Source organism: Ursus maritimus, unplaced genomic scaffold (genome assembly GCF_017311325.1).
Source record: "Ursus maritimus isolate PB19 unplaced genomic scaffold, ASM1731132v1 scaffold_19, whole genome shotgun sequence".
Classification (NCBI taxonomy): domain Eukaryota; kingdom Metazoa; phylum Chordata; class Mammalia; order Carnivora; family Ursidae; genus Ursus; species Ursus maritimus.
The window spans coordinates 15189835-15201740 of record NW_024424341.1 but is presented as its reverse complement, the minus strand read 5'-3'; the positions used below and the strand labels follow the sequence as shown (position 1 = coordinate 15201740).

Genomic DNA, 11906 nt, shown 5'->3' with positions numbered 1-11906 from the left:
ATTGGAGGGAAGGGTCTGAGCTGGAGATGGAACTTTGGGTAATCAACAGCACTAGATGGTATTTAAAGCTTGAGATGGGATGAGATGCCCTCAGGAATGAGAATGGCTAGGAGAGACCCAAGGACAGAGCCTGGGGCCATCCAAAGTTCAGAGGTCAAGGAGAGCAGGAGGGACCGACCCAGGAGACCAAGACTTGCCCCACTCCCCTGGCAGCCCACATGGTCCCAGGGAAAAGCTGAATATGGTGAGGTCTTTGTATGCAGTTACGGCCAGAGTTACCTGGGAACAGAGCCTTAAGGGGAAAGGATACACATTTCCCCGCTTGATTAAGAGTCATTTGCTATTTGAGTCATTTGTGGACTCATTTTGAAAAATTCACCTCTTTGAAGGGATCAAATAGTGATAAGCCTGATTTGGGGAGGACTGCAGGGGAAAGGGGTAGTAATTGAAAGCCTTGAAGGCAACCTTGTAACTGGAAATAGGTTTCAAAAGCTACTTATAATAATCTGTTCAAAATGTAAAACAGGGACTAAATTCTGCACATGCATACCCACATATTCCCTGCATGTGACTCAATTTTTTTTTTTTCCTAATAGAGAAAAAAAATGGCAGCAGCCTTAGGACGGACTTTAAATACAAAGCTATCTGTGAAAACTGTAAATCCAAAGAAGAAATAATACGCTTTCTCACTGACTATGAATCGTCTCTGGGGCCCTGGCTATATGTAAATGCTGTGCTGGCGATGGAAGGCCCACCTTTCTGGGACACATCTCATTCCTACACGAACATCCCTCATATTCATGAGTCTGGTGCAAACAGAAAAGCAGCCACTAAAACTCAGATTTAGTTGGGCATTATTGTCGAATACGATCAAAGACAAAATTCTCTGATCACTGTCTGATCATCTGTAGTACTCGAGTTACAGAAATAGTACTTGTACAGAATGTATTCATGTGCAAAACGGATCATTTATTTAGCACCAAAGTCAAATTATAAAAACACTGGTTCCATCATGAAACATGCATTTTAAAAGCCGTTCTGGCATTCTAAGTTTGCAGGGAGATATCTGCACAATCTGGATACCCAAATCCCTCTATAATTTCTAATGACAAAGACAATTGTCACTCGTTGTGGGAAGTGGGCTCGGAGACAACCACCCTTCACACAGGGTGGCCTGCAGGGAACGATGCGTCTTACTCAGCCAGAGGTTTCCGCCTTGGTCTCCGGGGAAGAGCTTGTGCTTGCTGAAACAGATCCTCAGTAAACGGCCAGGAATCCTCTAGTAATAATGCTGCCGAATTTACTGAAGAGGAAAAACACAGTCAAGGTCTCTGCCTACTTACATTTGTCCTACGAAGCTTCTCAAATAGGGCCCTTCCTAACCAGCAACTCTAAAGTCCAGCTTTCACTGTAAAAAGGGCTGCTTAACACCCTTTAATAACTACTTTGTGATTCCAGATGACTCCCTGACAGCTTTTCTAGGGAGGGAAGGAACTGCTGTGCAGGTGGCTCTGAAGATCTCAAGACAAAAGCCAGGCTCGGGTTAACCATTTCCCCTCCAGGCTGACTGCAGAGTGCTGTGACGCCCGGACCCTAAAGCCCCGATGACAGAGAAGGAAAGCAATGCCTTCCTTTTAGTAAAAGCCCCTCCATTCATCTGCCTTCTCCTTTTTCTTCTTTATTCTTGGCAACTGTCTTTGGAAATTGGGGTAATTCCCCACAGGCACAGAACATAAGTAAGGCTGGCATCCTGGGGGTGCTGTCCTCTGACCAACCACGAGAAAGATGGGGCAAGTAAGCTCAAGAGAACATTTGTGAGCAGGCGAAGATGGCCCATTTGTACCTGTCCTTTGGAGCTAGTGAAACTGGACATCGGAGGCTATCACACTCCTGGGCACAAGGGACCCCAGTTCCAACTGTACTGTGATGCACGTATTATCCACTTCTTTATGAAGGACTTTGGTTTCTCCCTGGCTGGGGGTTCATGGGTTAAGTAGGCCTGGGCTGGTGGGTCAGCAGGGTGGGACAGTCTCATATGCCTTATAGGCCAGAGACACCCTCCCGCATGTCCTTTCCCAACCAGATGGTACCACTCCCGGGACTGCTGCAGGAAATAAGCCATGACATGGGACACGGTTCTGGTCCTATACAAGGTCAACGAGGCTCCTATCAAGGACACACAGAGTGGTTCACTCCACCGGGAGCACTTCTGTGTTCTTCTGGCCTTCAGTTGTCCATGTCAGTGAGTTTTCTCTTCTTATAGTTCTGAACGAGGCTGGAGGCTGTGATCTGAGAAGCCTGCCCCTTCTCCCAACACTGGAAGTCGTTCAGTCCTTTCTGTCCTGTTTGAAATAAGCCCCTCTCCATCTCGTCCAGCCTGGCTACCAGTGCTGAAGTGTCTTCATTGTAAGCGTTCTGGGAAGAGTCCATGATGCGGCGAAAACGTCCAATGAACGTCTGAAGGAGAAAGGAGTGAGAAATCAGATCCATTTTTATCCCTGAACATGTTGATGTTAAAGATTTTATTCCTAAGTAATCTCTACACCAAGTTCAAGCGGGGCTCCATCTCACAACCCTGAAATCAAGAGTTGCACGCTTCACCAACTGAACCAGCCAGGTGCCCCATCCCGGAACATTTAAATGTCACGAAGGGAAAGTTTGGTCTAGGACTCAGCAGGAAGGAGGTCTGAGGCGACTTTACCACTTGAAGTTATATCACATTGGCACACCTTGATTTCCCCGTCTGTGAAATGGACTATTAGGAAAATCCAATGGGCTGTTATGGAAACCATTGAAGGAACACATGTAGAGCATCTCGCAAATGGCTGGCAAGAGGAAGCCCCTCGAAAAGCATTACCCGTTATTGTTGTTAGTGACAAAGGCCATAATAATGTACTGTGACACGTGCAGACAGGTTTCAACCAGAGAAGACTCCCGATCTAACTGAACGCATTTTCTACTTTTTCCAGTCTGAGAGCAGGACAGAGACACATGTGATCTAGGGGTGTCATTCTTCCCCAGGGCTCCAAGACCAAGCCACAAGCCCCTGCTTCAGTTTCTTCCACCGCCTCGTGGCGATGTGACCTTATGTATCAGCAACTTTATAGGACTTCAAAGCCGTGACGGGAAAAGAAAACACGGAACTCACTAGCAAAGGGCAGTGCCCCAGTTCAGGAACATGTCCTGGAGACACTGTAAGTCAAACAGTCCTCCTCATTTTTAGCTTTCTGCTCACAAGAGTTTCCAAAGCTCCAACTGTCTATAGGCTATAGTGCATTGACTTCTTTATCTGAATGGATAGCAACGAAGTTTTCCTTTACTACCCACATTAAAAACAGCACCGGTACACGTTAGGCCAAACAATCCTTGAGCCTGACGGAGGGCATGTGCGTGGTCCAGGGAGAAAAACGTGTCTTCAGCCACCAGTTCTTATAAAGCTGGAAATGAGGGAGTAAAACAAGAGGTAGAAAAGGTGGTTTCTTCTAATACTAGCAGAATAAAAAGTTAAAGTACGGTCGTATCTAAAGGATGGTAGTATGTGTATAACACTGTTTCGTCCACGGAACGTGATAGTATAAAACAGCACGACGTAATGTCACTGCGATGCCATAATTTTGGCACTATTATATCTCCATTTAACAGGTGAAAAACCGAGAAGCCTAGAGAGGTCAAGTAGCTTGACCAGATCACTCTGTGAGTACCTGGCAGAGCTGCGTCTTAACCCCAGAGCAAGGGAAGGGAACAAGTAGCATACGCATTCTGACAGGAGCCCTCAGGCCAGTCCGGGGCTGGGCTGGTGCATCTGAGTGCCTGTCCCCCGTGATCAACCGACACCCCTTTCTTACTTCCAGGACTTCCTGTTAGTCCCAAGTCTTAACAAGCAAATATGAAGAGCTGCAGACCAATCATTTTGAAGTATGTATATAATCGGCAAACACACTCTAATTGTCGGCTGACGTGGAAAAACGAATAAACTGTGTAAATGATACACTTCCCTGGGTAACAGTGAAGTCTGGTGGCTGCCACGCTGGCTCCTGAGGCACGTGCAGAGCCCTAGGTTTTCACATCAATCACTTGCCTGTAGCAGAGACTGGGAAATGTCTGCATTCTCCGGACTGTCGAAATGCAGGAGCTGAGAGCCAAACCCGTAGAAGTGTGGCCCCAGCTTGTGCAGGTCCACCACGTTGGCGTCGGCACTGAACACCGTCCTCCAACCTTGTTGGTAGATCTTGGGAAGGTCCACGGAAAGGATCCGCCGCTTGTTGTCAAAAAGTCCCTTTGCCAGCCACAAGGGGAGCTCAAGCTTTGAGCCCTGCATCAGACAAGAAAGCAGATTTTAAAAATAAATCACATAGTAAATGTGTGTGGCAGAAAGGAAATACACATGCCCTGGGCAAATATCAGTGTTGCCTTTTCTCTTTGGGGGCAGGGCTATCACATGCAGATCTGGCTGTGACCTGAAAAACTGAACTGTAGGGGCTGAAGTTTTATGTCATGATGGAATGGCGAGAGAAATGGATTTATTCAACAAAAGCATAATACAGAACAAAAATGTGGTATAAAGGGAAAGTTTTCTAACTCACATAAACAAAAACTTCCAATCGCAGACACTTGAGAAATATAATAAACATTTCTGCTTTCTTTGAATATTCAACATCTATTCCTCACATACACTTATTGGGGGCCTGCTATGTGCTAAGAAGCACCACCCTGGGTGCTGGGGACTATGAGGAAAAACAGTATCAGCCTGAGCTCAGACCACAGCCCCTCTGTATCCCACTTCATAGCTTCAGAGATGACAGAAAAGATAAATCTCTCTATATTTTTAAAGCCTTAACAGAATTGGAAAATATAGTGAGCTGGCCACGATAGACCCGAAATTAAGAGAAATATCCAAAAAAATAAAAGTCAAACCTAACTAAGTCAAAGGAGGCAACAACAGCATAGAACTCTCACAGAGCAGAACTGTTGCACAAGGTGGGAGTGGCTTTGCAGTGTGTGTGAGCAGAGCTTTCTGCCAACCTGCCTGGGCTGAGGAGACAAATGTTGAGTTCAAGGCTGCCAAAGCAGCCAGAACATAAGGGACCAAGATTTGAGAAAAAAAGAGACAATTAAGTTCAATTTTTTTTTTTAAGATTTTATTTATTTATTTGACAGAGAGACAGCCAGCAAGAGAGGGAACACAAGTAGGGAGAGTGGGAGAGGAAGAAGCAGGCTCCCAGCGGAGCAGGGAGTCCGACGTGGGGCTCGATCCTAGGACCCTGGGATCATGCCCTGAGCCGAAGGCAGACGCTTAACGACCGAGCCACCCAGGCACTCCTAAGTTCAATTTCTGTACCAAATATCAAGAGTAAGTAGGCACCAACTTTAAAATAAATTTTAAAAAATCAAATGGAAATTCCAGATCAACGCAAGAATTGAACTTTAAGAACTCAATGGGGGGGGGGGCACGTGGGTGGCTCAGTTGGTTAAGCATCTGACTCTTGATTTTGGCTCAGGTCATGATCTCAGAGTTGTGAGATTAAGCCCTCCGTTGGGATTCTCCCTCTCCCTCTGCCCCTCCCCACTTAAAAAAAAAAAGAACTTGATAGGTTAAGTCATATTTGACTGGCTTACCAGATATGACACAGATAGAGGGTCATGAATTGAAAAAACGGTGAACAGAAAATATCCAACTGAAGCACAGAAAGAAAATACAGAAAAGAGCATGAAAGACATATGGAATATGGAAGAAAGAAAGAAAGAAAGAAAGTAAGTAAGTCAGTCTAACCTGCATGTAATTTGAAGCCCAGAAAGAGAGGAGAAATAGATTGAAGCAAAGGTAGTATCTGAAAAGACAATGGTCATGGGATTTTCCAAAATTAAAGAGTTATAAAATCACAGATGCAAAGAACATTATGACACCAAATAGGATAAATACTAATAAAACCACAACTCAGCACATCTTAATCAAATTGCTGAAAAATGAAGACCTAGAGAAAATCTCAGAAGGCACTGCTGGTGGGGGTGAGAACACATCTCCTTTACAAAAAGAGCTAGAAGAGTCAAAACCAACCTCTCGACTGAAATGATGGAAGACACAAAACAATGAAAATGGAATGACATCTTTTATTTTATTTGTTTATTTATTTATTTATTTAATTATTATTTTTTAAAGATTTCATTTATTTATTTGACAGAGAGAGAGTCAGTCAGCAAGAGAGGGAACACAAGCAGGGGGAGTAGGAGAGGAAGAAGCAGGCTCCCAGCGGAGGAGCCTGACGTGGGGCTCGATCCCAGAATGCTGGGATCACACCCTGAGCTGAAGGCAGATGCTTAACGACTGCGCTACCCAGGCGCCCCTATTTTATTTATTTTTAAATACATTTTATTTATTTGAGAAAGAGTACAAGTGGGGGGAGGGGCAAAGAGAGAAGCAGACTCCCCGCTGAGCAGGGAGCCCAATGTGGGGCTCAATCCCAGGGACCCCAGGATCACGACCTGAGCCAAAGGCAGATGCTTAACTGACTGAGACACCCAGGTGCCCTCAAATGATATCTTTTAAAAAGGCCTGAATTAACTGCAAATCTAAAAATCTATACCCAGTGAAAATATTCTTTAAAAGCAAAGGGGAAATAAAGACATTTTCACACAGGAAGTGGGCAGAAAGTTAACATAGCAAGCCCAAGACTGCCCTCCTTTAGAAGGGCCTGCTTGCAAAGTTGGTCCTTGGTGGGTGTCCCGGAACCTGAATTTCAGGAGCGTTCCCACTATTCTCAGAATGGATACGAGTGCCTCACTGTGCTTGAACAGTTTGCACAATGTGGTTTATGTTGAATACCTGCTTTCCTTCTGGGAGCCTGGAATATTGGTATATGTTACGTAGAGTGCCTATGTAACTAGCCCTCAATAAAACCTTGGGTATTGAGTCTCTAATGAGCTTCCCTGGTACACAGATATTTCACACATGTTGTCATAATACATTATGGGAGAAATTCAATGCATCCTGTGTGAGTTCAGTGAGACAGGACTCTTGGAAGCTTGTGTCCAGCTTTCTGCAAACTTCATTCCTCACACCCTTTCTCCTTGGCTGATTTTACTCTGTATCCTTTTATTGTATTAGAATTTAAACATAAGAATGACTGTATGCTGAGTCCTTTGAGTTCTCTTAGTGAATAATCAAACCAGGGATTCGTCTTGGGGACCCTGTGTACAGGCAGAAATGGAGAATTTATCACCACAAGACACAAAGTAAGGAAATCTTGAAGGGAGAATGAAAATGATCCCAGAAATAAATATGGAAATGCAGGACACAAAGTAAATACTAGGAAGGCAAAAATAAACAAAATTTATCAATAATTAAATTAAATGTAAACAAATTAAATACAATTAGAAAATTGTCTAACCAAATAAAAACAAAACCCAATTATATGCTGCTTAAAAGAGATAAATCTAAAACAGAAAGACACAGAAAGATTGAAAAAATGTCATGCAGATAGTAATCAAAAGAAAGAGCATACTAGGGGCGCCTGGGTGGCTCAGTCGTTAAGCGTCTGCCTTCGGCTCAGGGCGTGATCCCGGCGTTCTGGGATCGAGCCCCACATCAGGCTTCTCCACTAGGAGCCTGCTTCTTCCTCTCCCACTCCCCCTGCTTGTGTTCCCTCTCTCGCTGGCTGTCTCTCTCTGTCAAATAAATAAATAAAATCTTTAAAAAAAAAAAAAAAGAAAGAGCATACTAGAGATAAAGGGGACATTTGACAATAATAAAAGGGTCATCATATCCACAAGAAAAAGATACGTATCTGTCTAAACTGACAGAAGTAAAAGGAGAAATAGACGAATCTATAATCATAGTGGGAGACTTTGGCATACCTGTTTAGATAAATAATAGCCAAAAAACCCAGTAAGGATATACAAGATCTCAATAAAACAAATAGCAACCTTGACCTAACTTACATTATTTATCACACACCATGACTTCGTAACACACACACCTGTTCAAGTGCGTACAGAATGGTTAAATTGATTTTATGCTGCAGTATAAAACAAGCCTTAACTTTCAAAAGACTGAAATCTTTCGGACTACATTCTCTGGCCACAGTGGAATGAATTAAACCAGAAATCAAAAACAAAGAAGATGAAGAGCAAAATACCAACATGTTTGGAATTAAGCACTGGTCTTCTAAATAACCATGAGTCAAACAAGAAATCGCAATAGAAATTAGAAATTATTTTGAACTCATTGATATGAAAATAAAATACGACAAATCAAAACTTGTGGAATGCAATTAAAGCTGTGCTCTGAGGAAATGTAGAACTAAAAAAATGCATAAAGGAAGGCTGAAAAATCAATGACTTTGGGACCCATCTCAAAATGCATGGGCAGGGTTGTGGGCATGGGAAACAATAGAAAATTAAATCTAAATAAAGTAGCAGGAAAGAACTAATTATAAGAACTAATGACCTAGAAAACAAAGGTACAAAGGAGAAAACTGACAGAGCTGTAAGTGAGTTCTTTTAAAAGACTAATAAAACAGATGAACATATGGGAGGGGGAAAAAGAGACAGAGAGAAGGAAACAAACCATAAGAGACTCTTAACTATAGAGAACAAACTGAGGGTTGATGGAGGGAGGCAGGTGGGGAATGGGCCAGATGGGTGATGGGCATTAAGGAGGGCACTTGTTGTGGGGACACTGGGTGTTGTATGTAAGTGATGAATCACTGAACTCTACTCCTGAAATTAATATTGCACTGCATGTTAACTAATTAGAATTTAAATAAAATTTTGAAGAAAAAAATATAACACTAATGCAATTGATAAACTCCTAGCAAGACTAATGAAAGGAGCATAATTTCTCCATATCGAGACTAAAAATCAAGACACCAATATAATCCCACAGATGTCAGAAAGATAGTAAAAGGATATTTTGAACTTTATACCACTATATTTGGAAATGTATATGAAATCGTCAAATTCCTAGGGGAGAAAACAATGTACCAAGAGAACCACAGGAAGAAATAAAAAATCTGAATAGTCCTATATCTATGAATGAAATTAAACATGTCATTAAAAACCTCCTCACAAATCTCCCACATAGAATTCCGAATAATTTATGTAGACACCGCCCTCGAAGAAGTAGAGCATAACTCCCCAGGCCTCACGTGAGGCTGTGCATAAGGGCTCCCTCCCAAAGAGAACAGTATGAAAAGGTAGGAAAAAGTAACTTTTTTTTTTTTTGAAAGGGGGAGAGAGAAAAAGAGAGAGAGAGGGAGAGAGAGAAATGGGAAGTGGCAGAGGGTGAGGGAGAGAATCCTAAGCAGGCTTCACTCCCAGCACATAAGGGCTCAATCCCACAACCCTGAGATCACGATCTGAGCAGAAGTCAAGAGTTGGACACTTCAGCAGCTGAGCCAGCCAGGCGCCCTGGAAAACTTTAGGGTGAAGAATCCTGACAAACGCTACCTCAGCCAGGTGATCGGGGTTCCTATCAATGTGATAAGCCATGCTGACAGTATGAGCCCCTGATAGGATGCCATAAAAACGGCACTCCACCTCTGTGATCTTCCTCCTCAAACCCTGTCACCGCAGTCTAACCATGAGGGAATCATCAGACACATCCCAGTTGAGGAACATTCCACAAATTATCTGACGGGCACTCCACAAAACTGTCATGGTCATTAAAAACAAGGAAAATCTGGTAAACCGTCACAGCCAAGAGCAGCCTAAGGAGACGGGACGCTAAATGCAATGCGGTGACCTAGATGGCACACAGAAAGGGCATTTGGTAAAGCGGAGGCAATATGAGTAAAGTACGGGCAGCGCATCTCTGTTTACCAGCGTGTCCCAGAACAAAATCCTTATCTACTATAATGCAAAGCTGAGAAATAATGCCTTAATTTTTTACAAACCAAAAAAACAAGCTTAAGACTATTATTTAAAAACACAGAGGCGATCTTGAATAAACTATTTAAAAAGTAGAAAGACCGGGTGGAGCTGCCAAGGAAAAGTGGGGGAAAGCAAGGCAGGGCCCACTATTTTTTGTTGTAAATTTTGTTGGTACCATTTGTCCTTTAAAACTTTGTATATGCCTTACTTTGATAAAAATTAAAACAAACACGCCAAGCTAACACACCCTTCCAAACAAAAGGTAGGTTAAAGAGGAAATAACAAAATAACCATGAAGAGCCCGTTCCTGGGACAAACTGGCATGTGAAGTCCTACAGGTCCAGGCTCTAATCCCAAGCTCACCATTTGCTGCGGGACCCTGAGCAAGGTACACAACCTTTGTGGGCTTCAGATTCCTAGCGTGTAACCATATCTGACTATAGGGTCGTTGAAGGATTAAAGGGGTAATAGGTGGGAAAGTTTCCTCCCCCCCACCCACACCCGCCCTAAAGCCCTCAGTAGACGGTCTGATACCATCATTATTGCGCAGGAACGAATCTAGCAATTTGCGGTTCCCTGACGTATCACAACCTCTTACAGAACCCAGAGCTGTCGTTTTAAGACAAACGTGATCAGAACCCCGATCCTGAAGTGGTCAGTAGCAGCCAATCCTTAAGCTTTCGACACAGGACGGGGCGGGTGGGGGCACTGCTCAATTTGGACAGCTTCAAAAATGGAATCAGACCACCTCGGATAAATTTGGTTTCACACAAGAGGCGAAGGCTAAGAAACTACTTCAGCGCGCTGAGGCCGGCCGATAGAACTCGTTTGTGCGTAAGGCCCGGCTGCCCCCTAAAACGTCAAATCCCAGGGGTAGCACGGTCGGGGCACGGCCGCGAGGCCCACCGGGAATTGCAGTCTTTCCGCGGGGAGCTCGCGTCTCAAGGCTTACCTGAGGGATCGCGTGGTCAGTCTCGGCCCCTCCGCTCCGCTCCAGGAAGAAAGCACCGAGGCGAGGCATGGGGGTCTCTGTGCGCACCGGGAGCTTCTCGTGGGACATGAGGATGTCGTCCAAGGACAGAAAGTTTTCCTCGGGCCCCAGCGCACCCGACTCCACCCGGAAATAAGCCTCAGACATGGCGGCGGCCGCGGCTTGAACTTCTCTGCTTCCACTCGTGTGATGCCGGGAGTCCGGGATGTAAAAGCCTAAAAAGCGGAGGCAGGTGAGAGTTGTGAAGATTGTGGTGGTCGCTGCGGCCGCCAGGCGGGATTGAAATTTTTCCCGCGCCGGGGACGGGTCAGACTAGAGCAATCGATCCGGGCGGATCTGCCCAGGCAGAAGCAATCGACAGCCTGCGGACGTGTTCCCACGTGATCAGGGGCAGGGCGCAGTACCCACCCCCCCACCCCCGCCCCGAGGATTTCTATCCCGCAGAGTGTAAGCTCACTGTGGGAACCTTAGAAAGGAGCTGGAAATGCCCACTGAAGTTGCCGGATGCATTTGTACTAGATTTTGTTTATGTGGGCCTTTAATGCTTTCACGAAGTTAAAAAACACTTTGCGACACGTTTGGGGGCTTATAAAAGGGCATCATTGTGGCCTCCGTCTCAGGCCTGATCAAATCATACCTATTTACTACAGTTTTGTCACTGAATCTGTTAATCTTCGTACTTCAAAGAAACATTAAAACAAAACAAAACCTCCCGCACTAGCCCCAGAGAGTTATGGACTATTTGTAGTATTTTGACGTGGATAAGGGATGGGGAGGGGGGGAGCACTAGGCTATGTCTGGCTCACAAAGGTCCTGAGTTTACTTCAGGGCCTCCTAGTTCACCTTACCATCCCCTGGAAATCTCCCTTTGTGGCTCTTAATTTGAATCCTTAAAAGAGGAAATCTGATTGGCCCAGTTTGTCTTTGGGTCATAGCCGTCATATGTTGCCAGCCACCCTATAGATTGAATGGGTATCTGTGTCAGGTGCAATCGCTTGTCTAGTTGGGGGAGAGGGGTAAGGAAGGCATCATGGTGATGTGAAAATAA

General features: G+C 44.5%; 1 protein-coding gene across 2 annotated transcripts; it reads right to left on the bottom strand.

Annotated features, from left to right (window-relative positions):
• Positions 1-952: 952 nt before the first annotated feature.
• GINS3 (GINS complex subunit 3) lies at positions 953-11231 on the bottom strand. 2 transcript variants are annotated; one of them, XR_571450.2, is made up of 4 exons: positions 10820-11231; positions 4079-4312; positions 1844-2457; positions 953-1303 (listed from the first exon to the last, which is right to left on the bottom strand). XR_571450.2 is itself a non-coding variant. In XM_008702577.2 (3 exons), exons 1-3 carry the CDS (start codon positions 11003-11005, stop codon positions 2227-2229), a joined length of 651 nt encoding a protein of 216 aa, XP_008700799.1. In that variant the 5' UTR covers positions 11006-11231; the 3' UTR covers positions 953-2226. The 2 variants fall into 2 exon arrangements, 1 of the variants encoding a protein (XP_008700799.1); XM_008702577.2 differs by having other exon boundaries at positions 953-2457.
• Between the last annotated feature and the right edge of the window lie 675 nt (positions 11232-11906).

Bases quoted from the DNA above. Each gene is read 5' to 3' on its own strand.
- GINS3 (XM_008702577.2), bottom strand. From the start codon at position 11,005: ATGTCTGAGGCTTATTTCCGGGTGGAGTCGGGTGCGCTGGGGCCCGAG. The intron at 4,313-10,819 runs GTAAGCCTTGAG...TGTCTGATGCAG, and splicing joins CTGACCACGCGATCCCTCAG to GGCTCAAAGCTTGAGCTCCC. The intron at 2,458-4,078 runs GCAAGTGATTGA...TTTCTCCTTCAG, and splicing joins TTTCCCAGTCTCTGCTACAG to ACGTTCATTGGACGTTTTCG.